Source organism: Aulonocara stuartgranti (genome assembly GCF_965226115.1).
Source record: "Aulonocara stuartgranti genome assembly, chromosome: 9".
In the NCBI taxonomy this organism is placed as follows: Eukaryota; Metazoa; Chordata; class Actinopteri; order Cichliformes; family Cichlidae; genus Aulonocara; species Aulonocara stuartgranti.
In genome coordinates this window covers 20,726,809-20,750,373 of record NC_138960.1, presented here as the reverse complement: position 1 = coordinate 20,750,373, position 23,565 = coordinate 20,726,809, and the positions used below count along the sequence as shown (strand labels likewise).

General features: G+C 42.4%; 2 protein-coding genes across 5 annotated transcripts in view; both read right to left on the bottom strand.

Annotated features, from left to right (window-relative positions):
* Window positions 1-466: 466 nt before the first annotated feature.
* Window positions 467-14,435, bottom strand: topbp1 (DNA topoisomerase II binding protein 1). Its single transcript, XM_082547406.1, has 28 exons — window positions 14,008-14,435; window positions 13,736-13,829; window positions 13,508-13,642; window positions 13,272-13,415; window positions 13,009-13,190; window positions 12,685-12,878; window positions 12,424-12,600; window positions 12,160-12,329; window positions 11,861-12,024; window positions 9,404-9,648; window positions 8,941-9,275; window positions 8,690-8,862; window positions 8,090-8,301; window positions 7,410-7,726; window positions 7,130-7,315; window positions 6,840-6,955; window positions 6,230-6,353; window positions 5,476-5,634; window positions 5,223-5,319; window positions 4,813-5,005; window positions 4,239-4,462; window positions 3,799-3,941; window positions 3,464-3,557; window positions 2,325-2,488; window positions 1,956-2,084; window positions 1,784-1,873; window positions 1,246-1,407; window positions 467-1,090 (listed from the first exon to the last, which is right to left on the bottom strand). Exons 2-28 carry the CDS (start codon window positions 13,820-13,822, stop codon window positions 962-964), a joined length of 4,545 nt encoding a protein of 1,514 aa, XP_082403532.1. The 5' UTR covers window positions 13,823-13,829; window positions 14,008-14,435; the 3' UTR covers window positions 467-961.
* A 596-nt stretch (window positions 14,436-15,031) lies between these two features.
* dnajc13 (DnaJ heat shock protein family (Hsp40) member C13) overlaps window positions 15,032-23,565 on the bottom strand; it is a 31,449-nt gene continuing 22,915 nt past the window's right edge. For all 4 annotated transcript variants that reach the window (XM_082547039.1, XM_082547040.1, XM_082547041.1 and 1 more), the window contains 28 exons: window positions 23,226-23,428; window positions 23,018-23,102; window positions 22,772-22,926; window positions 22,609-22,654; window positions 22,364-22,518; window positions 22,037-22,238; window positions 21,831-21,946; window positions 21,579-21,657; window positions 21,346-21,481; window positions 21,031-21,215; window positions 20,811-20,885; window positions 20,584-20,703; window positions 20,090-20,485; window positions 19,871-19,984; window positions 19,661-19,777; window positions 19,389-19,566; window positions 19,208-19,299; window positions 19,028-19,127; window positions 18,853-18,927; window positions 18,626-18,738; window positions 18,332-18,501; window positions 18,192-18,234; window positions 17,934-18,107; window positions 17,665-17,844; window positions 17,403-17,543; window positions 17,179-17,322; window positions 16,987-17,086; window positions 15,032-16,178 (listed from right to left, as the gene is read on the bottom strand). In XM_082547039.1, coding sequence (XP_082403165.1) covers window positions 16,081-16,178; window positions 16,987-17,086; window positions 17,179-17,322; window positions 17,403-17,543; window positions 17,665-17,844; window positions 17,934-18,107; window positions 18,192-18,234; window positions 18,332-18,501; window positions 18,626-18,738; window positions 18,853-18,927; window positions 19,028-19,127; window positions 19,208-19,299; window positions 19,389-19,566; window positions 19,661-19,777; window positions 19,871-19,984; window positions 20,090-20,485; window positions 20,584-20,703; window positions 20,811-20,885; window positions 21,031-21,215; window positions 21,346-21,481; window positions 21,579-21,657; window positions 21,831-21,946; window positions 22,037-22,238; window positions 22,364-22,518; window positions 22,609-22,654; window positions 22,772-22,926; window positions 23,018-23,102; window positions 23,226-23,428 — 3,792 coding nt within the window. In that variant the 3' untranslated portion in view covers window positions 15,032-16,080. The remainder of the gene's footprint in view (window positions 16,179-16,986; window positions 17,087-17,178; window positions 17,323-17,402; window positions 17,544-17,664; window positions 17,845-17,933; window positions 18,108-18,191; window positions 18,235-18,331; window positions 18,502-18,625; window positions 18,739-18,852; window positions 18,928-19,027; window positions 19,128-19,207; window positions 19,300-19,388; window positions 19,567-19,660; window positions 19,778-19,870; window positions 19,985-20,089; window positions 20,486-20,583; window positions 20,704-20,810; window positions 20,886-21,030; window positions 21,216-21,345; window positions 21,482-21,578; window positions 21,658-21,830; window positions 21,947-22,036; window positions 22,239-22,363; window positions 22,519-22,608; window positions 22,655-22,771; window positions 22,927-23,017; window positions 23,103-23,225; window positions 23,429-23,565) is intronic.

Sequence of the window (23,565 nt, the reverse complement as noted above, 5' to 3'; positions counted from 1 at the left end):
CTTTGCCCTATAATATGCAGCTTAATTAAATACGGTTTGGTTGTTACCATTAAAATTAGTTGGTTGTAAAATTTGAAACTTGCCAAACTTTGTGAGTGACCTTAAGCTGCCCTCTGGGATCTGAGTCATGTTTCCCTCCCTGTCAGGATTCCTCCTCTAATCCCACACTTCTAAATACTGAACCTGTGGGGAGGCGGTCAGCTGGTCCATCTATTACGAGGTTAAACCACTTAACCATCTTATGAGAGAGAACCGAGGCCTCAAACCTCAGCTGGCACGCTGGTATGAAGCAACACATCAGTGTACCAGAGGCCTACATGAACAGCGTAAACAAAATCTAGTGTTTACTAGACTGGAGGGGGGATCGACAGATGATGCAAATGGGCTATAACCAGTGAAGGGCAAGAAACATGTCAATTTGACCAAATTTGTCAGAGACTAAGTTAATAAGCTGCCTTAGGCAGGATGATTTCTCAATAAATACACAGGCAGGTTTTATTTTGCAAAAGAAAGAAAGTTAACAACACACACTTATAACAGGACATTTGGAAAAAAAAATCATAGAAGGCTTGGTTAACCCCCCCAAAAAAATCCTAAACAATAAGTAAAGTTATTAAATATATAAATGTTAAAACAGCACTTGGGAGACTTGAGTTTACATTCTGCTGCTGAGAAATCAGACCTGAGGCATGCACTGACACACTACTGCCCTCTACAGGCCAGAGAGTAGCATCGCATGCAATTACAAAACGTGACTCAACATTTTCTGCAGACGTTCATTAACTCATCCATCACAAGCAGAGTCTCTCGGTGCAAGCAGCAGCTCCAGGGCGCTCTATGAAAAATGCAGTATTACAATACAGGTGCTACATTTATTTTATTTTCATACAGGTCATAAAAAATAGGGATTTTTTTTTTACAATCATCTTCACATTGTTGAAAATATTTAAGATATTTAACTTCAGTTCACACGGCTCTTTTTCAGCCTGGAGGTCTCTGCTGCTGCTTTACGTTTACGTGACGGTGTGCCTGGAGCTTCTTCAGAGGGAGCTTCAGTCAGGTGGTACAGCTCGATGGGTGGTGTTGGCTCCTTAAGCAAAGATGGGAAAAAAGGCCATTGCTAAAAATCCATCTTTAACATTCAATTTTGTGTGGGCTGCAACATGGAAGACATCAAACGTCTTTCAAGTGAGAAATTCAGCATCAGACTCAGCTGAGAATATATAAATGAAGAGCCCTGCTAACCTGCATGAGATAGTCTGCAATGTATTCTGGCTTCAGGCATGTGACTCCTTGTGAGGTAGCCTCTAAAACATCAACTCTGAAGTCTCCGGGTTTGAGTCGACTGAAGTCTGCAAAAAGATGTGTGGCCTCTTTGTACATGGATGGGGAGGGACCAGGAAGGACCTGCAGAGAAATGACAGACTGTGTGTTTGCTGTGTTTGTGGAAAGAAGTCAAATGAAGCAGACAAACGTAAACCCGCAAACAACACAATTCTTTCCTTCAGCATACTGCTGTGATGGTTATTTACCTCCATCTAAAACAACAGCCCCATCTTCTTAGCTCTTTTTTTTTTCTCCTCGCTTTCTTTTGACTCACTAGCTCAGTTTTATCAAGGATTCCAAATTTTACATCACAGACATTTCTAAAGATTATATCAAAAAATAAATATCAACCTACTGAAGCTGTTGCTGTTTTAAGACACTTTTAGGATGCTAATCTATCTTGGCTAAAGACTGCATGCTCCTGGATGTGTCTCAGAAAAGAAAAGCACTGAGAAACCTTCGCCCCGCCAGACTGCAGCAACCGCCTGAATCCCGATTCTCTGCTCTGGTCGATGTTCAGCATGACTGTCCATCCACTGAAGGCGCCCTGAAAAATACAAATGCCTGTTTATAGAACACAAAATGCCTCAGAGCCGTGGTTTTTATTGTGTGTATGAGCCTGCTCGTACCTCGTGTTCAGAGTGACCCTGCAGGCTTTTTCTCCAGCGCATGCCGGCTAACGCTATTCTCTTTTGTTGGGAGGTGATGGAGGGCAATGCGTCAAGGATGGAGCTATTGCCCCACTCAAACTCCTCCTCCTAGATCACAGATTTGGAGATTTTTGGGGACAAGTCAAGAAAACCTTTTTTGTGGTTTTTATTAGAAGTGACCCGTTCCTTGTCTAGTCTAAAATAACAGCCTAAGATGACGGCTGTGTGGTGATACTTGCATGAAGGACTCTCCTTGAAAGTATTGGTGTTATCCGAGCGCTTATATTCCACATTCCCAGACTTTCTATCATATTTACGTGTGGCAAAGATTGCTCTTCGGATTCTGACCTGAATGAAGAGACCCACAGAGCGGCACGCCTCCAGGTACGAGCGGTGCAGGATCCATTTCCCAGCTGCCATCGCTGCCAGGTACTTCTCATTACGCAGGGGTGTCCCGACGATGATGTGTGTGCAGCTGGGGTCAAAAGACTGCTTATCCAAGACTACACCACCTACAGCAACAGACAGAGACAGAAAACTACACACATGGTACACTTGGCCTGTGCAGGGATTATGGCTGCAACACTGATAACTGAATGGCATGAAAATGCAATATAAATATGAAGTTTATCCTATTCCACTGACTCTATCAGACCCTCTGATAACATGTTTCCAGCACCATGGATATAGTCACCATCTGTGCACCTATTTTAAACTGGTAAACTGGTTTGGATCTCGAAAGGTTGGATCACAGCACATTTTCCATGACCTCACATGTGATCGCTGACCCCAGTGAGTATTTTCATATTCTACAGGTTGGAAAGAGAAGATGTGCAACTCAAAAACGGTGGAAACAGACTGGTCTTTCAGCATTTATGGCTGATGAAGTAAATGCAACATTATCAGTGTAGCAGACATTGGTTGAATGCAACTTTTTGTTTGGTTGAAACAGGTTTAGTTTTGGATTACGGTTTGCCAATAATTAGTGAAGATTAAACTCATGTGTAAGAGGACTGAGAATGCTTTACTGTTAGTAAATGACCTCACAGAGACAGCCAAACAAACACGTCTTGTAGGGGAAATGCTGGTAACGAAGTGAACTTTTAGCCAATATATGACAACCGTTTATTCTAACAACCTCAAACTCAACGCTGCACTTATTTCAGTTCCCAGCAATACACCCACCAAGTTTAAAGCCTAGCAGATGAACGGCTGTCAAGCTATTAAGCTAGTAAGATGCGTTGAGGCAGAAATACAGTGTGAAAGTTTTAATAATGATATAATTTGTCATGACCAGTGAAGATCTGAGTCATGCTTTTTTTGACAGAGGAAACAGTGCTGGAGGAACTACTTCCATATCCTGGAGGCAGATCCTCAGTTATAGTCATCAGGGATTAGCTCCTCTGACTTCCAGCCTCTGATGTGCTGCCTTTTGTACTGCAGCACGATGAAACAGCGTTAGATCGCTAATTAGATGGGAGACTCACCAAGCTCCTCTATGAGGTGACTGTAATCAATGCGCTCCTGGGGGCTGAGGGAGGACAGCTGAAATCTGGGAGGTTGTTTTTCTTCCTTCTTCTCCTGAGAAAAATAAACAACCTTTTAGCACTAGTACTTTGCTTGAAAGAGACGTACAGATTGTACACTGCGCAGTACAAATGATCAGTTCATTATTATGTAACTGAATAAGCACCAGCATGCAGCTGTTTGCGTAACGCAGGAAAGTGGAGAGAAGTGTTACACAATGCTGAGCAATTAAATTTCATTTAGACCAGATTAAAGCTTCACGTGTTGTTGTCAGTGCAAATTTCGAACCCTTCACCTGTGGTTCTGGTGCTACTGCGGGGTTGGCGAGAGGAAAAGCAATGCTGGGAGCTTTAGGAGTGAGGACGTCATTCTCTGGCTCCTCGGGAGGAGGCGTCAGGACTTTCTTGTTCATGTGCTGCTCAATGACGTCACAAGCAGCTGCGGGAGCGACAACGGTGAAATGTTACCAACATATCAGAAACAGTGTTTCCCTATTATATGCATACACAGACTTTAAATAGACCTGAGACTAACTTGAGAGCTCTATACTAAGATGCACCACTTCTTCACCGTATCGCTACATCCTCCCAAAGCTTAGACCTTTCATTTTCATTTGCATGATTCACAGTTCAAAATCTTCTTTATCTGTCCAGGTAGGTGTAAACCCCTCTATGCATTAATTTAGCCCATTGTAAGCTTTCAGACAGTTGGTGCAGCTGGATCTTCATTTCTTACCCATCTCTACCAGCTCTGAGTCCGTCATGGAGTCCCTTAGCTGTGGTCCGCTGTCTGCAGTTGGAGGAGGAGCGAGGGGCTCAGAGTGCTGCGATGGGCTTCCAGGCCACTGTAAATTATCAGCGAGCTTGGCCCTCTCTTCTCTGGCTGTGGGGTCATCCCAAACTATCTGTTCACTCTGGGATGGCTCTGTGTTCATGTCCATAGCCGCTTCTCGAGGAACCCTGAAATCACAACAGAGCAGTCAGCTATGTGAAGCCAAAAGAATACCATCTATGGTATTTATATGGTTTAAATCCTGAATTTAACACAAAAGGACTTTTCAAAGCTCAACGCGCCCCTACTGCTAACATAGTTCTGTAGGTAAAATGATGATATTTACTATTTCTTCTGCTGTCACCACAGCTCTGTACCCAAACATGCATACAGCACCTTCCACTTTTTTTTTTTAAACAAATAAAAAAAGCACTTTAAATTTTTTATAGTGGACTCTGCAAAACGCCCTGAGCTGCTGCCAGATTCCTTAAGAGATTCAAGCTTCTTTTAGTTTTAACATAAGCAGCTTCTTTCATACCTCAGAGCTTCTAGAGTCCGTCTATTACCGCTCCGTCCAACTCTGCTCCCTTCGGGTGTGTGGGGGCCCAAGTCTGCCCCTCCGGATCCCATCCTAGCGAGCCTGACTGAGGTACGCCTCCCTGTCGTCAGTTTAGTGGCTGACATGATCTCCTGCAGTTGTCTTTGCAGGTTCTCTCTCATCTCTAGCGTTTCTAAAATATCAGGATAGCAAAAAATATGTAAAACCTCATATACAACCATGTATACTGAAGACCTTTTACTTCTGTGACAGGCTTGGTTTGTCAGGATTACTCCAGAAGTTATGGACAGATTTGCAGATTGGTGGTGAGCCTTGAGAGTCTTAGACTCGTTTCAAGTACATGCAGAAGCTCAGTGGATTTAATTACCAGCAACAGAAAAGACACTCACCCCTCCTTTCTGTGCTATCATTCATCTCTTCTTGGTCTGTGCTTCCATCACTCACACGGCGTTGGGTTGCAGCTTCTTGTGTGGGATTGTGCACAAACTGCGACAAAGAAAACTAAAGATCAATTAAACAGGAAAAGAAAGATAATTGTGACATCCCAGCATTAATTGAACAATACATCCTGATTTTCCTGAGAAATTCCATCCTAAACCAACACAGGTCCCCCACTAACTCTGACTTTCAAATCAGACCCACCTCGTCTTCCTTCGTCTCCCTGATGTCTTTGCGTTGTGTTCGTGTTACAGGTGGTGACCTCTGAGAGTTGCTGGGCACCTGGCTCAGGTTTAAACTCATCTTAGGGTTGTAGGTGAAAGGATAGAGAGACTCCGGGACGTGCCTTTGCTCATCAGCGCACTGCACAGGATGAAAACAGACACATTACTGCACACAGTATTTATCTACACACCAAAACGTAACTAAATAAAACAATTATGAGGAGACACACCACTGAAACGACGATGCCTCTGAATTTACACATCAAAGACGTTTTTCATTTAGTATTCTGCTTTTGTTGATGAGATGCTAATTGCTTCCCCCGGGTGAAATGTTGCAGGAGAATACAAATAATACCCAAATGAAATCAATTGCATCTTAATGCAGCTTTGTGAATCTTTATGAAGACGTAATTTCTCTAAATGCTTGTTTAAGCAAAGGAAACAGAAGCATGTGGCTTGAACCTTTTATAGGCATGGTTTATGTGCTCAGGTTGAAAGAAACTAAAGACTGAATTGTTTCCTAACATGTGTGTGTTAATTTTCTGCAGATCAGCTGATGCCTGCCTCTTACCCACTAAATACTGGGATGGGCTTCAACAGTGTACTGTGTTTTACACTACCTTATATCACTTCAAATAACACGAACACAGCATCACTTTCACACAGCAGACTTAATCAGCTGTCACAAATGATTAGAAATCAGTGAGAAAACGCTACACTACTGGGAAACCCACCGCCTGCAACCAGTACTGGGAGACCACATGGAGCCCTCTCTCCTTCACTCCTCTGTATTCCCGGGTGTTGTCCCCCACACGGCCCTGGTAAATGTAGTGTGTTACTGTATCGTCACAAGCCCACCTGAAAAGAAGTTAGCAAAGATATGTTTGTACCGTTTGCATCATATTTGCAAAAAATAAAATCAATTGATAAAGTGTTACTTTCCAGGACTTTCTTACAACATTGATGGGTTACTTTTTGATAATTCGTGATCAGTAAGCAAAACATTTCACCCATTCTTTGTACAGGTGTCATGATGATTTAGAAGCAGTATACTTGGACTTTGGCCTTAATCCTTATGTAAGCCCAGTTTATGGAACTGATTTATTGCTCAGACTTGAAGGAAATCAAAGTGAAAAACTGTCATTTCTAAAAGTCATATGATGAAAAAATAAGAACAAACAGGTAAAACCAAACATTAATTCTCATTCTGTGGTTTTAAAATGCTGACACTGGGAAAGCATGCTTAGCTCGAAATAGAGGGAGAGTGGCGACAGATAGAACCAGGATTTGAAAGGTTTAAAAAAATGAAATACAATAAAAATCTCTTAAGTAAAGTTTACAAACCTGAAGTCGGCTCCAAGCGAGGCAGCGATGGCGTTTAGTTCACTCTGCATTTTGCTCAGTTTCTTTCCCACGCAGACCACAACACCATTCAGGGGCCCGGCTTCTTTTCGTGGACTCTAACACGCAAACACCATATTGTTTTTGTCTGTCTTTCTTTTGAGTTGTTATGTTTGTGACTGGGAAATAAAAACCTGTGTGTACTTCAATCTAACACTGATAATCGCTAAGATGTGCTGTGGCTCTGTAACCACCAGGCTCTAACACATTTGTATAGCAGTACTAGTGTTTACCTCCTTCTCAGCTGTCTTTGCAAGCTGGGGACTGGCAGAGACTGCTTGCATCTCTGAGACATTATTGCGGGTGCTATTAGCCAGCGCTACTTTCAGGTTCCTGTTGATGACATCAGTGAGTGGAGTCTCAATCCTCTTCCCTGGTTTCGATGCCCCACCCGGAGTTTCCATAGCTCCAAGTGCATCCTAAATAATATAAATACACATATTTAGAGAAACATTAATCAAATATCAGCAAACATGAAATGCCAGAAGTGTAAGCTGCTCAGTGAATCCCAACCTTGACATTAAAAGAGGGTCTGAAGAGCTGGTCTCGGTTGAGGAAACGAGAAGGGGTGTCCAGCTGCAGGGAGGCCTCGTTCTGTAGTGGGTTCCTTCTGCCACCCTCCTGGTTTTGTTTTGGGGTGCTGATGTCCTCTTTGGGCTTCATCTCATCCAAAACAGATCGGAACACTTTGCTCTGAAAGCGGCCTAAATCCAGAGGAGTGACAGCCTTACCGCTCCGGGGACCCAACAAAGGGATTTCTGGAGAGGAACGAGCCGCTGGAGGCATAATCTGTTTCTGCGAACCACCTACAAAACTCTCTTCATCCCTCTCTGTGGAAGAACAAAATAAAAACAGCCAGTCTCATTAATAAGCAATGACACACTAGACAAACTTGAGTCTACAATTACATTTAATAACAACATAATGAATTTAATAAATTAAGCTAACTGGAACTAAAACTAAACTAAAATTAAAAACCAATAAAAACTAAACTATCGTTCTTATAAAGACCCATCCCGAGCCAGGAAAATCTCTGGTGGTAGTCATTAGCAATCAGGTCAAACTGGTGCTACAAATGAATGCCTCTTAAAACTCCAGCCAAACTCCATCATACGGTTTAATTTAATGTAATTTATATCGTGTGTTGAGAATTACAGATCATAAAACAGATCTAGCAAAGTTAGTTATCTAACCTGGTGAGGGTGGCAGATCAACTAAAAATCTTCCCTCCTCTGCTCTCTTCCCAGTTCGAGCAGACTCTAGTATCCAGTGCATGGTAACAGCAGGAAGCCCCCACTTCTTTGCTGCCTGGTACTTTGTGCCCTCGGGGCTCTGCAGCACCAGATGCGTGCTGGCCAGCATGCCTTTCTTCTGGTTGCCCAGGCGCACAAAATAATCCTGGACGCTGCAGCAAGGAGACACAAAACAAATTTAAAGATTTAACACACATATCTCCTAATGAGCAGCAAGACTGGGCTATAAAGTATGCAGCAGAGCAAGTGAATTTAAGTTACAGCAATGCACACAGGCCAGGGCAGCTTCTTCTTTTATTAAACAGCTGTATCATCCTACTGCTCAGGAGCACATACAGATAGAAAAATGTACAGAAAACAGAAATTCATCCTCATTACTGCTCTGAACACAAAGCAACTGGCTTCACATTGAGTGTTCATGCATAATAATGAATGCAAATACCAGCTAATTTAAAAGTTTAATCAAACGTTCCTGCAGTAGTTAATGTTTATGGATATTATGCCTAAACATAACGACTGGTGCATGTAAGGTAGTCATACTCGGCTCCAAGGTGCTTGGCAAGCTCCACCAAAGACTCCCTCTCTGCTCCGGTGAACTGGCTGACAGAGAGGACGCAATCTTTGAGAGGAAACTGTCCGTCCATCACTGGGACAGGAGTGAACAAAGGGTGGGAGGACAGCTGCAGGACACACTCCTTCTCCACACACATGACCTGAGGTTTAATGAGAGAAATAGGTCAATCAAAAGCATAAGGCACTCTCATAACATGGAGCACTATTAACAAACTTACCAGCCAGGTATCAGTGACCACCTCTTCCACTGTGGCCTCCACTGAGCACCCCAAGAGAGGGACCACAGCATAGTCTGCGACAACCCGGGAGCGGCCCATCAGCACTTTGCCTCCATGTTCTGTCACCAGCAGAGAGAGCTGTGCCTCTGCCTCCGTACCAAACCCCACAAGAAGGAAACGTTTCCCGAAAAACAGTCCTGCCTCGCTGGCTTCCTGCAGGGTGGATTCTGTCCCATTAGTGCGGTTTGGTACCCAGGATTCAGGTTGGAGCTCTGCAGTTGTACTAATGGACTTCCTGCTTTTACTCTCTGCTGGTGGTGGAGGCGGCATATCAACTGGAACACAAACGGATATGAGCAGCTGTACCAATATGTAAAACTAACCTAAGTCTGAATCTTATTCATTCAGCTGTCTTATACAGACTCTTGATCCCATACGAACACCGTCAGCAACAGATACTTACTCACTGTAGGGTCATCATCCATGTACTGTGACAGTAGATCCTCGTCTGCTTTCTTTCTCCCCGGAGTGCTCGGGCTGCCAGCAGGTGGACCAGTTGAGATCCGGGATTTGGGAGTGTGGTAACCCGGCACCACTACATCAGCTGGAGCAGGAGGCAGACAGTCAGGGTGGAGGTAGCTGGCTTCTGGGAGCAGAGTGCCCTTTGAGAAGCTGTCTATTAGCCACTTTACTGTTACTACATGGGGCCTGTGAATTACAGAGAGAACATAAATTATATATTAACCACATTATGTCTTAATTAGAGATGGCACGATACCACTTTTTTATGTCCGATACCGATATCATAAATTTGGATATCTGCCGATACCGATATGAATCCGATATAGTGTTTTTTAATCAACAAAACTGTTTTTTAAATATCTTGCTGCATTTTGTATAAGTTCATACTCAAGTTTAAAACAACAACTACACTAAAGCTATTCTGTTATACCTGTATGCAAAAAAAATATTTCATAGTTCAGCAATACTGATCAATCTAATAAACTCAAACCTGCACCATCCTCCCTATTCTGGTATTTTAAAGAGTACTTAGCATAAATATTAAGCAACCTAACTAATAGGGTTCCAACTCCCAGCAACAACAAAAATAAAAAAAATAGGGAACCACCCCTCACGCTCCACCTCATGATGCTTAATCGACGTAATCAACCTTAATTTGATGCAGTGTGAAAAAAAATGCACAGAAATCAATTATTTTTCAAGAAATATTAAATAGATTCAACATCTTTCTTCAACAAAATTGCAGACTGCACAGATGGTACCTTCCCAAAGGAAAAAGTACTATAGCTTACTAGGGTATATATATTAGACTTAACAGTTACTATATACAATAATGGACTTCTATACATTTTACATCAGATTAAAACTTTGGGTGTAAGATTCAGATAAATATTAAATAATTAAAAGCTCGACATTTTAAATGAGAATAAGAAAGAAAAGTATGTCTTTGTGCCCCCTTTTCCCTGTTAATGCCCTATCGGCCCCCCTGGCTAAACTTTGCTAGATCCGCCCCTGCACAGTTACCAGCCGTCAGCTACGTAGAAAAAGATCCTCGAGTAGAAACTAATATTAAATACATTCTAACAACAGCTGATCAAGCTTAAAAGTGCTGCTGTTGTTCAGCCGCTGGTTTCCTCTTTCTGGTGCAAAGTGGGCCAAAAACAAACAAGAGACACGGACTTGCGACAGAAAAGCCGATCAGCTGATCATTAAGCAGTTTCATGATTGAAGTAGCAGCCGGAGAGCGAGAGGCAGTCGCTAGTTAAGCTTAACGCAGGAATGCTTTACAAACATTCAGAGATGGACTTACACACTTGCTTTACTTCTCTCGGGGTAACTTTGTCAGAGATGAAATGCCGGGTTGCTAGCGAAGCTCCACATGCTATCCAGACCACCGACAGGTCCTGCATGCCACAGCCGCTCTATCACGTGATGCATACTGCTCCGACGTGCTAACGTTCTGAGGTGAGTTACGGCGTGTTGCAAGTTTTGTGAGGTGCTTTCGTGATATTTAATGGATCGGATTACATTTTTTATTTTTCTCCGATATCCGATCCAGTAATTTAGGTCAGTATCGGACCGATACCGATACGTAATATCGGATCGGTCCATCTCTAGTCTTAATCCTTGCCTTTCTTTTTTCATATTTGTGTTTTTAATTTTTTTGAGAATGCTGACATCCAAAAAGCTGGGATGTAGTTGAAGATTTAAGACCCTGTTCTAATGGTCATCAAACCACATTTTTATTGACCTATGCTGACAAAACTTGTCATTAAGGGTACAGGGAAGCTCATTAAATGTCATCTTTATGGGAGAAAGATTTAAAGGCTACATTGAAAAAGTGTGTGTGGAAATGTTAGACAGATAAAATATAAACTTTTTTTTTTAAGTTTCAATTTTACCTGGATGATTGAGCATGCATCAAGACTTTTTTTTCCAACATTCTGTGTTTAAGAGCTGAGACGACCGACTATTTTAAAGACAAATGTTTCAGATTCTTGTTTAATATAAGATTTTAGCTCTTCAATGGTTACTTTGACTTACTTTTTGTATTATAATGAGTCAGTGGGTGATGGACCCATTTGCATCTGGACTTTTTTACTATAAAGCTGCTGTTTCAATACATGCAGAAAGGATATTAAAGTGGGCAAAAAGCGGCCACGATAGAGCTTTCACTCCTGGATCAAAGCACGCAATTCTCCCTGTTGCTGAATTCTGTTGAGAATTGGATAAACCTAGAATCTCCATTTCTCAGTGTGTAATAGCCTTTAGTCTAAATTATTTTGCAGTCCAACCAAACATATTTTGGTATGAAAGGAAACATTAGAATCTCCAAGTTATTGTATTAATACAGAGGATATAAATATCATGAAGGTTATTAAAGCTCTTTAGTTCAGACCTGTGAGTTGCTTTGGAAAGAAAATTATTGAGGTCCTGGTCCAGCTCGCCCATGACCACATGAGAGAGCTCCTCACTGGGTTGGTTGAAGCGCAGACCTCCTGCAGCATTTACAAGACGCCGTAACTTCTCCAGTTTATTCCCTGGCAGGCCACACAGATACAGCTGTGTGACATTTAACACAAAATGACAGAAAGCCTCAAGTTTATCATTTATAGACTCAACTAACTCCTACTACAGAATTGAAAGAGGAAATACATAAAATCTCTATAAAAAGAAAACTGCAGACCATCTACTTACCTTACAGCCATCCAATAAATCATCAGCAGGGCACACAGTAAGATCCAGACTCTCTATGGGGTCTGGAGCTTCCAGGTGGCTGACAGTGCTGTTATTGGTGAGAGCCGTGTCGTTTATTGTTCTGCTAGTGTTCACAGAAATGTTGCTCAAGCCCAACAGTGACGGACCCTCTGGAAATGAAAAACATAACTCTTCAATCATTAAAGACAAACAGGTTCTGAATTACTGTGGAAAACCTTTATCATCTTATCAAATGCGACTCACCATCCTTCTTGCTGGTAGCAGTAGGTGTGGAAGTGTGTGGTCGAGTGGTTTTTGAAGCATTGCGCTCCACAGTGTACCTGCTCTCATCTTGACAGTAGCCCTTCTCTATGCTGTCAAAGAGCCAGTGCAAAGACACGCAATACACATTCCACTTCCGAGCACACTCGTACTTCTGACCTAGAACCAAGTACGATCGATGACAATCAATGACGCACAAATGATGGCATTACATCATTTTTTTAAAAAATACTGGTGACTTACCTGTTGGTTCATTAACAATGAGGTGTGTACACTCATTCATTTTGAGCTGACCGGTGTAGTTGGCCCCATGCTGCTCACAAAGTCTTTGTACTTCTTTGCGTTCTGTGCTGGACAGACCTGTCACACAAACACTACAGCCACGCAGCACAGGGCAAAGGTAGTCCTCTAAGGGCAGGTCTGTATATCTGAAAAGACTGGAAAAGCAGTACAGAGACACCATTCATGTTTTTGTAAATGTACAGTGATTTAAAATGTGAATTTGTATCAAACAGGAAACACAAGTCTTCATTTAATAGATGTAGCCATGTAAATCACAGTACATACCTATCCTGTGATTTCTCCCAGCAGGCTTTAACCCACGTAGGCAACAGGATGGGTTTACTGAGGCTGGCTGCTACCAGGTACTTTTTACTGCCCACCTCTTCTGCAATCAGGTGTGTAACAGATACGTTTAGATCCGAATAGGCCCATCCACCCATGAGCTGCACCAGATCCATCAGCTCTTCCTGGAGTGTGAGAGAAGGTATGGACATAAACATGTCTCAGTGCTTCATATTTTATTAAAATGTATATAGCAGATCTCTTACCCGTATTGCTCTGTCCATACTGGTGCAGCAAATGGTGACATCAGCCATGGCCATGTTATAGACAGGCTTCTCTGCTTTGGGGACACAACGCTGTTGCTGCAGGCAGTACAACACCACCAGTGGACTCACTATTCTGCAACCAAGCTGCACAAGAAATAAAAAAAAACAAAACAAGAGTCAATCTCTGATAGAGCCTCAGGAGTGACATTTCACTGTTTAAAAGTGTAGAGTTCAACCTTCTTGCAGTGAAGAAAGGCTGGAGATGTAAAACTGGTGAACACAAACAGAGACTTGTCCTTCTTATCCATGCGCAAAACATCATCTTCTGTGATGGTTTTCAAATATTTTTCAGATTGCAGCTCCAAAATGGCCTGAATAAACCGGAGACAAACATGATTACCAATTTGTAAAACAAAGAGACAGTAAACACTAGAAGAAAGACTGGACCAGGCAGTAGAGCTTACCTCATAAGCTTTGGCAGCACAGTCTTTTTTTGATCCTTCACTTTCCACAAACTTCACAATGAAGGCTACTTTTTCTGCCTTAGACATGGTGACCCTGTACCAGCGACAAGACCTGGCATTTATTATAATGGCTGTGGCTGGCCTTAGCAGTAGCATCCAAATATAAAATGATCACCTACAAAGATTAAGTTATGACTAAGCACCTTAAGCACCGCCATACATTCAACACAAGCCTGCTATTAGCTTAAAATAATAACTTACTAGTTACTTACCTTTAATAGAAGAGCTCAAGAGCGCCAGTAAAGACAGTCTGTGTATTGCGATGGGAATCAGTATAAACTCTGATTAGTCATATGAAGCTAGTTTTACCTTAGTGCGGCTTGTCAGCGAGTTGACGCTTGTGAAGTCTGTTGTCACTTTTTAGAAAGCCTACACTGACTTTATGTTAGCTGCGCAACATAAACTTGCGAGCTAACGTTCAAACCTGCATGTAGCTCAGTTACAACATAAAAACATCCAAAAACTACCACTGCTCATGTTATCGTAAACCAACAGTCCAACCAACAGTCCCGAGATATGGGTTTAACTAACTGACATACATTTTAAAACAATTTAATCGTAATAGTTTAGATATATAAATTGTGATCTTTGTTGATAGTGTTCGCGCCTTTGGCGCAACTTCCGGCGTTACCTGCTAATCTGACCGACTGGAGTGAACGTTTCAAAGGTTCCGCTACAGACATTAGAAAGCGAATTGGGGGTGATAAACTATATATTAATGTTTTAAAAATTAGAAACTTGAAAACTTCACTGCAGGGACCGTGTTTTTTTTTAAAATTCTGACATAAATATATTAAAACCGTTTTCATTTTTAGCACATTTTCCCTATTCACATTGCCCTCAATGGCAGCTGTATTGACAATTTTTATGAATTTCCTTGACTTACGGTCAGGCTTATGAGGTGAGACCTAGTCCCTAATTCATGGCATCTATGTAGCTGGTGTAATCCACTATAAATTCAATATCCACATCCGTGAAAAGTTATGGTTCTCAAATAGATTGACATAATATAAATGACATAACTCTATGAAACATTTGCACTTATAAGCAAACAAACATATTGCCTGAGGCCTCAAGTATATCACATTGATTCTTGTATAAAAACATTTAACTGCAAAAGTGATTGGATTGAGAAATATTTTGATACATACCCGCCCCCCTTTTCATCTCTCTCTCTCTCTTAACAGACTTAACATCTATAATTATTGTGAACAGAAAAAACAAGTAGAACAACACTGTGGGTTCCCTTTTATTCTTAAAATTTTATGTACAAGTGTCAACTGATTTTTTTTTTTCAATGTACATTCAATATAAAGTTTATATACGTAATATTACATTGAACATTTCACAAATTGCACTAGTCTTTCACATAGATTGGTAATCAGAGTCAATGTCATTCGTCATGTCAGCAGAAGCTCATTTCAGGTGGTTATTATTCACTCATAAATATTCTAGTGCTTTTTGCATTCTGGGGGAGAGTTACTTTAAAAAATATGAGGCAGAAAAGGGTAGCCTTCAAAGAGAGAGCAGAATGAAGTATGAATAAGATCAGAGGAAAAAAAGGCTGGATATTATGAGAGCTCTGTGTCATCTTTGACAGAAGAGGACTGAAGCTGACCTGATCAAAGCAGACCAGAGGTCAGCAGAAGTCTAAGGGGTTAAAGTGGCATTTTCTTTTGGAGAAATAGGCCAGAGAAATCATACACATCCATTTCTTCATGTCCCGTGATTTTTTTTTTCTTTTCCACATGAGAATGCGTTAATATAGACAAGTAAACAAAATGTTTATTTCAGTGGTGGATAGGTCCTGTGCGCTTGTTCGTCACAAATGAGGCCTCAGAGATGTAAGGTTAAGGTAGCCAATCAGAATATGCCAAAGAGAAAAAAAAATTAACAAAAAAGAAGCCTCAGTCTTCCCATGACTGTCTAATGGAAAAAAAATCAAGAGTAAAAAATATATTCATACAAAAAGTAAACTCTTCTCTGTCATTAGAAGAAATAAGAAAAGTAGAACAGAAACTAAACAAATGTGGTCATCCATTAAAACAAAGCATTTCTGAAGACTTGAGTGTCATTTGTAAGGGGCAAAGCAGAGTGACGCTGCAGGAGGTGTCGCAGAGGTTTTGGTGACAGTCAATGACGGCCCGCTCTCTCACTCGTCTTTTTTTCAGTTGTTTTGTTTTCCTCTCAACATCCCCTTCATGTGGGGAGCTGAACAGTCCCTCTCTGAGCTGCGGCCGTGAAGCTGCACTCTGGGTGCCTGAGCCTTTCAGTGTGCGTGTCCTTCAGCCTTGGTCTCCAGTGTCATTGTCCACAGGGGGTGGGACGTTGGGCATTACTGTGGTGCCCGTTCCTGCTGTAAGGTAACCTGCTACTCCTGGACCTACAATGACAGCAAGGCAGAAGAGACAGTTCAGATGTAAATTACAAGGATAGATGCAGGGCTAATGGGGAGCTAGAATGATGTACTACACACTAAGACACCAAGCATGGATGGGATGATCGCTACACTGGCTACAATGTTTTCCATGGGCTTAATTTAGTTTGACTACTGTGTAAACAACTAATGGATAATTTTCTAGAAAATCTGATTCTATTTTCTATGTTTTTCACTTGTAACTCTACATTTCAGCCTTTTAAAATGTGCTGGCTACATATTGCATACATAACACAAGCTGGCTGTTTTCCAATACACTGTTGAGGATCCAGAACGGGTGTTAAGAGGTAATGAATTATTTTCAGTGTGAATAAGATGAAATGGGTGGGAATGGAGAATGGCATGTGCAGCCAGGATGGAGGTAAAGAGGAATGATGGTAGGAGCCAGGACGGTCTACCTGCATCAGAGCAAAAGAGAGGAGGGCTGTGAGGGCCCAGTTCAGGAGTCTAGAGCCCACCTCGCAGTGGGCTGCTGGCGGCCAGGAGAGAAGGAGTGGAAACCCCTGAGGAGGAAATGTGGAGGAAAAAAGAGGAAGGGAAGGGCCAGGAAGTTATAGGACAGCTGGGTTTAAGCATAAGTGAGGAGTCAGCCATAAGGTGTTTTGCCTTTTTAGGGTAAAGCAAAGCATTAAGATTCTTCATCAGCTCAGAGAAAGATGCAGAAGACTTACCTTTTAAAGCACTTTATATTTTAACAGTTTAGCTTGTTATTCAGGTTAATCACTCTTCTAATATGCAAAAAAGAAAACTTTACCTGTCAGGTAACCTGCAGTCTGAGACTCTGAGATGAAAAGATCGTGTTTCTGGTCTTTGAAGGCACTCCATACTGAAGACTTTGCAAGAATTTCATTCACCTATGGAAAAAAAACAAGCAAGAGTTCAAATATTTGATTGTTAAATAAACAATCATACCAATCATTCGATGACTTTAATAATTCGATCATACCTGCTCTCCATACTGTAGACTACGAGTCATGGACTTCAGAGCTTTAACTATCTGGGCCTTAGTAGCTGAAGGGTTTTCTAACGTCTCCAGGCCGATTCCTTCCAGTAATTTCAAGAGGTATGGAACCAGCTCCACCCTCAGAGCCTGTTAAGTTGTTATAGAAAGTTCCATTAAGGACACATGAAACATAGTGAGGGATAATAACAGCAAGGGTGACAGTGCACCTGGGCAACTAGGTCTGTCTGCTCCTTCTGGAACATGCGGTTGAGAGCTTCACAAGCCAATCCAGCCATGTCCGCCCGAACCTTCATCCCTGTCATCAGAGGGCCAATAGTCTCCAGAGAAGCCATGGACCGTACACACAGCTACACGAAACAAAGCATATCTTAGTTGATGTGGGTGAGGTGTCACTTTTACATAAAACATTTAAACTGGCTTAAGATGGTTCTGATTTTTTGTAGTCTTGCATTAAAATTAGTTTCTTACCTCATTATCTGAAAGTACATGGATGAGGCGGATGGAGCTCTTGGGCACGGCATTGTTCTTGTGGTTGAGTGCCGCCAAGATCCGAGGCAGGTGGCCCAAAGGAGGGACCTGGTCGGCCAGCTGGCACTGTGTGCTGAACAGGCAAACTGCCGCCGTGGTAACCGTCTCCAGGGCCTCACCCTGCAGAAGATAACAGAATAAGACAGAAAAAGTCTAACTTCTGCATTCACTAGAAATTTGTACTGTTGTTTCTCAGTTAGGAAGCTCACATTGGGATTGTTCTTCTCCAGGAGCTCAGTCAGGGTTTCCAGAAGTGACACCAGGAACTCTCGAGGCTTGCGTAGCACCCACCCAGGCTGAGCAATAAAGATGCGCAAGAAGACTCCACCAACTTCAAGCTCGCCCTGTCCGGCTCCATAAGCCACTGTGAAGTCTTCTGGCAACTGAGCACACAGATTAGGAGTTTAGTTTCACATTCATAGTTCCTACAGATACACCAACTTAAAATAATGACTTTTCATACTTACTTTCCAGTTCACATCAGGATTATCTTTCTGCTGTTTAAAGTGCCTGGAAAAGATTTAAAGTGATTTAGTACAAGACATAAAACATCCTATTAGAGTGTCTAACTATTCTTTATCTGGTTAAAACAGTGTTTGTCACACACTCAAGCATCATCTCCCGGACAGTAGTAGACACTTTCTCCCTTGAGCTGTCATTCCAGATGAGCTCAGGGTTTTCGTGCGTTCCCTCAAATATGTGAACTGCTGCCTCAGCATTGTCCCGCATGGCATCCATGAATACACCAGGGAGGAAACGCATCAGTGTTAGACGCACCTAAAAGAGAAAGCAGAATATGAAACAGCAAAAGTGAGTTGAAGATATGTTGCGACACATCATAAGGTAAAAGGGAGAGGAGAGTGATTAAGTCTTTTATTTATTTTTTTAACTCCAATCTGACCTTTGGCCCAACCAGCTTGTCTGAAGTCATCTTTGAGAAGAGCTCTGCAGTCTGTGTGCGAACCTGGGGGTGTGTGCAATTACAGAAGAGGTCCAGCAAATAGATCAGAGCACCTGCAGGACATAAAGATTAACAGAAACATCTGTGATTCAAAATTCAGATAAATGTAGCCAGCAATCACTAAAAAACAAACAACAACAAAAACAAACAAACAGTAGAACACTGACCTTTGGCCATTGCCTCTTTGACGATCTTCGTGTTAGACGTGAGTGCATAGAGGGTTTCCAGCACCATTTGCCTGCCTGAAGGACACAAAGGAGTATTTCAGTGTGTGAAGATGCATTACAGGGATAGGGAGAAGAGGAAAGACAAAGAGTATGACAGTCAGTTGTGTTTTCTCACTGGAAGGAAGTGAGTGCAGCAGCACCAGAAGGTTGGACAACACTAGAGATTCAGCGATGTTGCTCACACACTCTTGATTTGATGTCACTGTATTCACAACCTGCAGAAGACACCAATATGATAACAATCCAGGGATTCACAGTAAGTACATGTAAGGACCCAAGACCTGTTGATCTCTACCTCCAAAACCAGCTGTTGCACTCTACCAGCTCCATGAACCCGCAACAAGGAGAAGAGCAGCTTGAAGTGACCGATGCACTCCGACTCTGATCCTGTAATTACACCAAGAGAAATACTTAGAAAGAAGCTCCAAACTCACAGCACTTAAATAAACATAACGTCAGTCAGTCTGGAAGCTCACCAGGGTTGTTCTTGATGACATTACGGAGGGCCTCTAAAGCCATTTCAGCAAAGCGAAGCCTTTCAGCGTGCTGCTGGGACTCTACCTTGTTACTCTGACTCATGGCCAGCAGAGTGTTGAGGTACTGAGCCTGGGAGCCAACATAGTCCAGCAGACTGGCTGCAAATGCTTTTGGGTACTGAAGACAGAGATTGTAAAACAAGTTACTTATGGATTACTAAAAGTCCAAACCTGAATTTGGTCCTAATTGTCTAATACTTTCTTCTCCTCACCTCCAGTGGAAAAGATGGCTGTTCATTGTAGACTCGGACAAAAATCTCACCCACTATGAGCTCCTTGCTGTGATCACTGAACACAAACTCAGCACCAAAGCTTTTATCATTTTCTCCCTGCCAAGAAACCAGAGAAGTTGCGTGATTCACTCCAGTTTTGGATCATTTATCGTGAAAGGCAGTCTGAAAGCACTTGTAAGTCATTCCTACTCTTTTGATGTTTCCCTCCTGCTGAATCTCTAGGAACTCCAGCAGCTCGGCTCGTGTCCCATTGTTCCAGATCAAGTAGGGATTCTCCGAGTTACTGTTCAGCAACTTCAAGACCTGAACGCAAAAAAGAGAAGTTTGCTTTGAGCACAGCATTTGGCCTCTGCTCACTGATGCTTAGCAACGTCCATTAATGTCTACTTAGCAACATATTCAACTGACCTCAGCGGGAGATGTCGTGCCCAGCTTCCTTGAGATGTATGGAGTCAGCATGGCTGCTAAGCTCTTTCGGATAGTGGGGTTCTCTGGAGGCGTACCCTCTATGCCATTGGTCTCTGAAACAGGGTTGTTTCCATCAGGGCTTTGTGGCGTTGGTGTGTAGCCTGCCAGACGGCTCAGGGCTATGAGGCTGAGTTTGGCCAAGTTGTTAGCGACCTCCTGCTGGTTTGTGTCCTGACTAGCCTGCACGCCACTCTCCTCTAGAGTGTAGTCGTAGTTGAACAGATAGACCAGCAGGTGCCAAAGCACACCAGCGTGGTACAGATGGGTCTGTAGGAAGAAATCCACCGCAAAGGAGCTGACGCACTGAACCGCCAGGGCTGCAGTCTTTGAGAGACTCTGAGAGGAAGCGAGGAAAATTGGAAATTGCTATTTTTAGTTCAAACTGCTGAAAAGAAAAAGAAGAATAAAGCACACACAGAAGATGCAAGACTGACCTTTCCATAGTACAAGATGTGACAGAGGTCTCGGATGATATTGGGCATTTCGATGATTTTTTCCCTGCATTCCTCAAACTGAGCTGCTACACTGTAGCACTTACAGATGTGCCCACACACCTGTGGTACGATTGGCATTTAGAAAGCGTGATAAAATGACAAGATCAAAATGTGCACATACAGAAATGTGACTGCAAGGAAAGGGAAATCATGTGTTTTGTCATCACCTGTACAGCCATGTCATCAGGCTTGCTGGACGCAGTTAATACAGCGACACACCGAGACAGAGCCTCCAACAATATCTGAATAAAAACAAGCACAATTTCATTATTCACATACCACAGCTTCTCCACATGCCCCAGCATACTTACACATAACCACATGAAGTACATTTTTTATTTCCCTTAAACTGCCTGATATTTCACAGCTTTTTAAGACGTTTAATACCTCAATGCCGTTGTCCCGTCGCAGTTCCTCTGCGTTAAGAGCCGAGCAGTTTACAGTGTGGAAGGCGAGTTCAGCAGCAGCCGGGAGAAGAGGGGACGTTTTTGAGAAAAGCTGATTATCTTCCGTCTCCATTGTGATTGTTTTGATGAGCATGGGATAACCAGCATATTTGTAAGGCTCCAGTTCTGAGGAAGTAGTGAAAGAATCAGCAGCATTAGCTGAAAGACTGCAGCTGAAGGAACTCTCACTCTCTCTTCTTGCATACTGCGAGGCTATGTTTTACAGGAGATAGAATAAACAGCAATAAAAACAAACCTTGTTTATGCCGGTTGAACAGGATGCTCTGGGCTTTGAGGATGAGAATGATGTTTTCTGGGTCGGGGCCATCCACGATTCGCGCAGTCTTTGTGCAGAGGAACTCATAGGCTTTGTTAACTTTTTCAAACATATCCTAAAACACATTAAAAAAAAGTTGCTGAAATCAAATTCATAATTACTTTTAACCTAAGCAAAGTCATTTTTGTAGAGCTGGTGATGACTGTACGCACTCTGCCCTCTGGGTTTTTGTCAGGATGGTACTTCTGTGCCAGCCTGAAGTAGGCTTTCCTGATTTTACTCTCTTCGTGCCTAAAGACAAAAAGCCAAAAAAAGAGGGTGCATTTAATGACAGCAACTCAAAGCATTCTCTATATATCTATACATCTCTCTATATACCTGTATCTATCTATATATAGACATCTATGATTATAGTAAAAAATGTAATGCATGTTGCCTGCTACTTTGAAAACAACAACACTCACTGCCCCTGTCCTTTGGGGAGGTTGAGGACTTCAAAGGCATCGTCCACAGACATTGAAGGAGGTTTCTTCTCCACTTCCCTCTTCCAGGCTTCAAGAGTGTCTTTAAGCAGCTTCACCTGAAGGGACAATCAAATCATGATACTTTTAAAAACCAAACATTTTAAACACAAAAAAGAAAAAGTAGAAAATTTTCAATATTGACGTACGGCATCTCGGATAGGCCAGTCAGGGAAGCGGGTGCTGTCACACAAATGTCTGAGGTAGTAGATGTTGCAGAAGAGCTCATTGTCCAGCTGAGGGAAGCTAATGACTGGGATGGGACAGTACTGGTAAAGGGCCCGCGTGTTGCTCTGCAGCCTGGGGCTAAAGTCAGCAACATGGGCCGCTATCTTCTCTATCATCATCCGCCTGAAACAGAATTCAAAAAGAAACTTTTAAAACTCTCAGAAATTAGACAATGTCTATTGTTGCTGCAGTTATCTGTACATGATCTTTAAGTAAGCTAGTTACGCAAGACAGAGACTACTTCTGACCTCATCTCGCTGCTCCAAATTGCCTCAGGCGTGTCAAATTCTCCCAGAAAAATCTCAGAGAATCGCTCGGCCTCGTAGTTCTCCAGATAACACACCATGGCTTCAGGCAACACAGGTCCCAGAACACTACGCTGCACAATGTCCTGACCCTTAGACTGTAAAGACAGCGCAACAGGTCAATGCCATTTTCAAAAGGATCTAAGATTCAAAGGATATCATCTATTGTAAAATATAAGGAACTTCACCTCCTCTGATTTGAATGCTTGTTTCAGATGAGTGTACTTCAGGAATCTGAAGACATCAGACAAAAATCACAGACATCAGTATCAACACTACATACATACACAAAACTGTTATAAAACTCCTTTCTAGAAAAGATTTTGCCAGCTGACTGCGCCGTGCTTTCACCTTGCCACAGGAAGCACGTTGGAGCCTGTGTACATCATGATGAAGAAGAAGACACCAGTCAAATAGAGACGCTGCAGGTTGGGGTTGTCCTGCATCACCAGGTACAGAACATTGGCCACCTTTTCCACCAGAATGGGGTCAAAGGTTAGGAGCAGCTGCAGAGGACAAAGACAAGCATTTTATTCAGTTCAGTGATGAGTATCATCTGGTCATGTGACACAACTTCAAGACGAATTGTGCAACTACCTGGACAATGTGTGGGAGACAGGCATTGTCAGCAATCATCCTTTTGATCTTAGGTAAAGGACGGATAATGGCATTGTCTTGGTCCCTGAGTAAAGAAAAACAATTAATAAATCCTACTGTATATAATACATAAAATAAAGTTGTAAAAGAGGACAGGTGGTTTATTTGGCGCTCACACAACCATAGAGACAATTTCAATGGGTCCCACCTGCTGGGATAGTACGAGCACATCGTGATGAGCATGTTAAGGATGAGGGTTGCCAGGTCAGACTCATTCATCACTGCCTGCCCTGTAGCCAGGAGGCACCACTTCAATTGAGGAATGGCCTGCAGGGGGCGCCATCCGTCCATCCCCTGAGCCCAGCAGCGTGTCTTTGCTGTCAGCACACCTGTACTCCAAAACTCCTGCATCTGAAAAAGATAAATAAAACACAATGGTGAGCAGAAATAGAAGCTGAAAACTAAGCAACTCAAAACAAAGACAAAACCACACAGAAATAAATGTAGACAACTGCATGAGATCAACAAAAATGAACAAAATGTTGCAC

Bases quoted from the DNA above. Each gene is read 5' to 3' on its own strand.
- topbp1 (XM_082547406.1), bottom strand. From the start codon at position 13,822: ATGTCTAAGGCAGAAAAAGTAGCCTTCATTGTGAAGTTTGTGGAAAGT. The intron at 12,601-12,684 runs GTAAGTCACCAG...ACTTGGTTCTAG, and splicing joins CATTGTTAATGAACCAACAG to GTCAGAAGTACGAGTGTGCT. The intron at 1,874-1,955 runs GTACGAGCAGGC...TGTATTTTTCAG, and splicing joins AGGGTCACTCTGAACACGAG to GGCGCCTTCAGTGGATGGAC.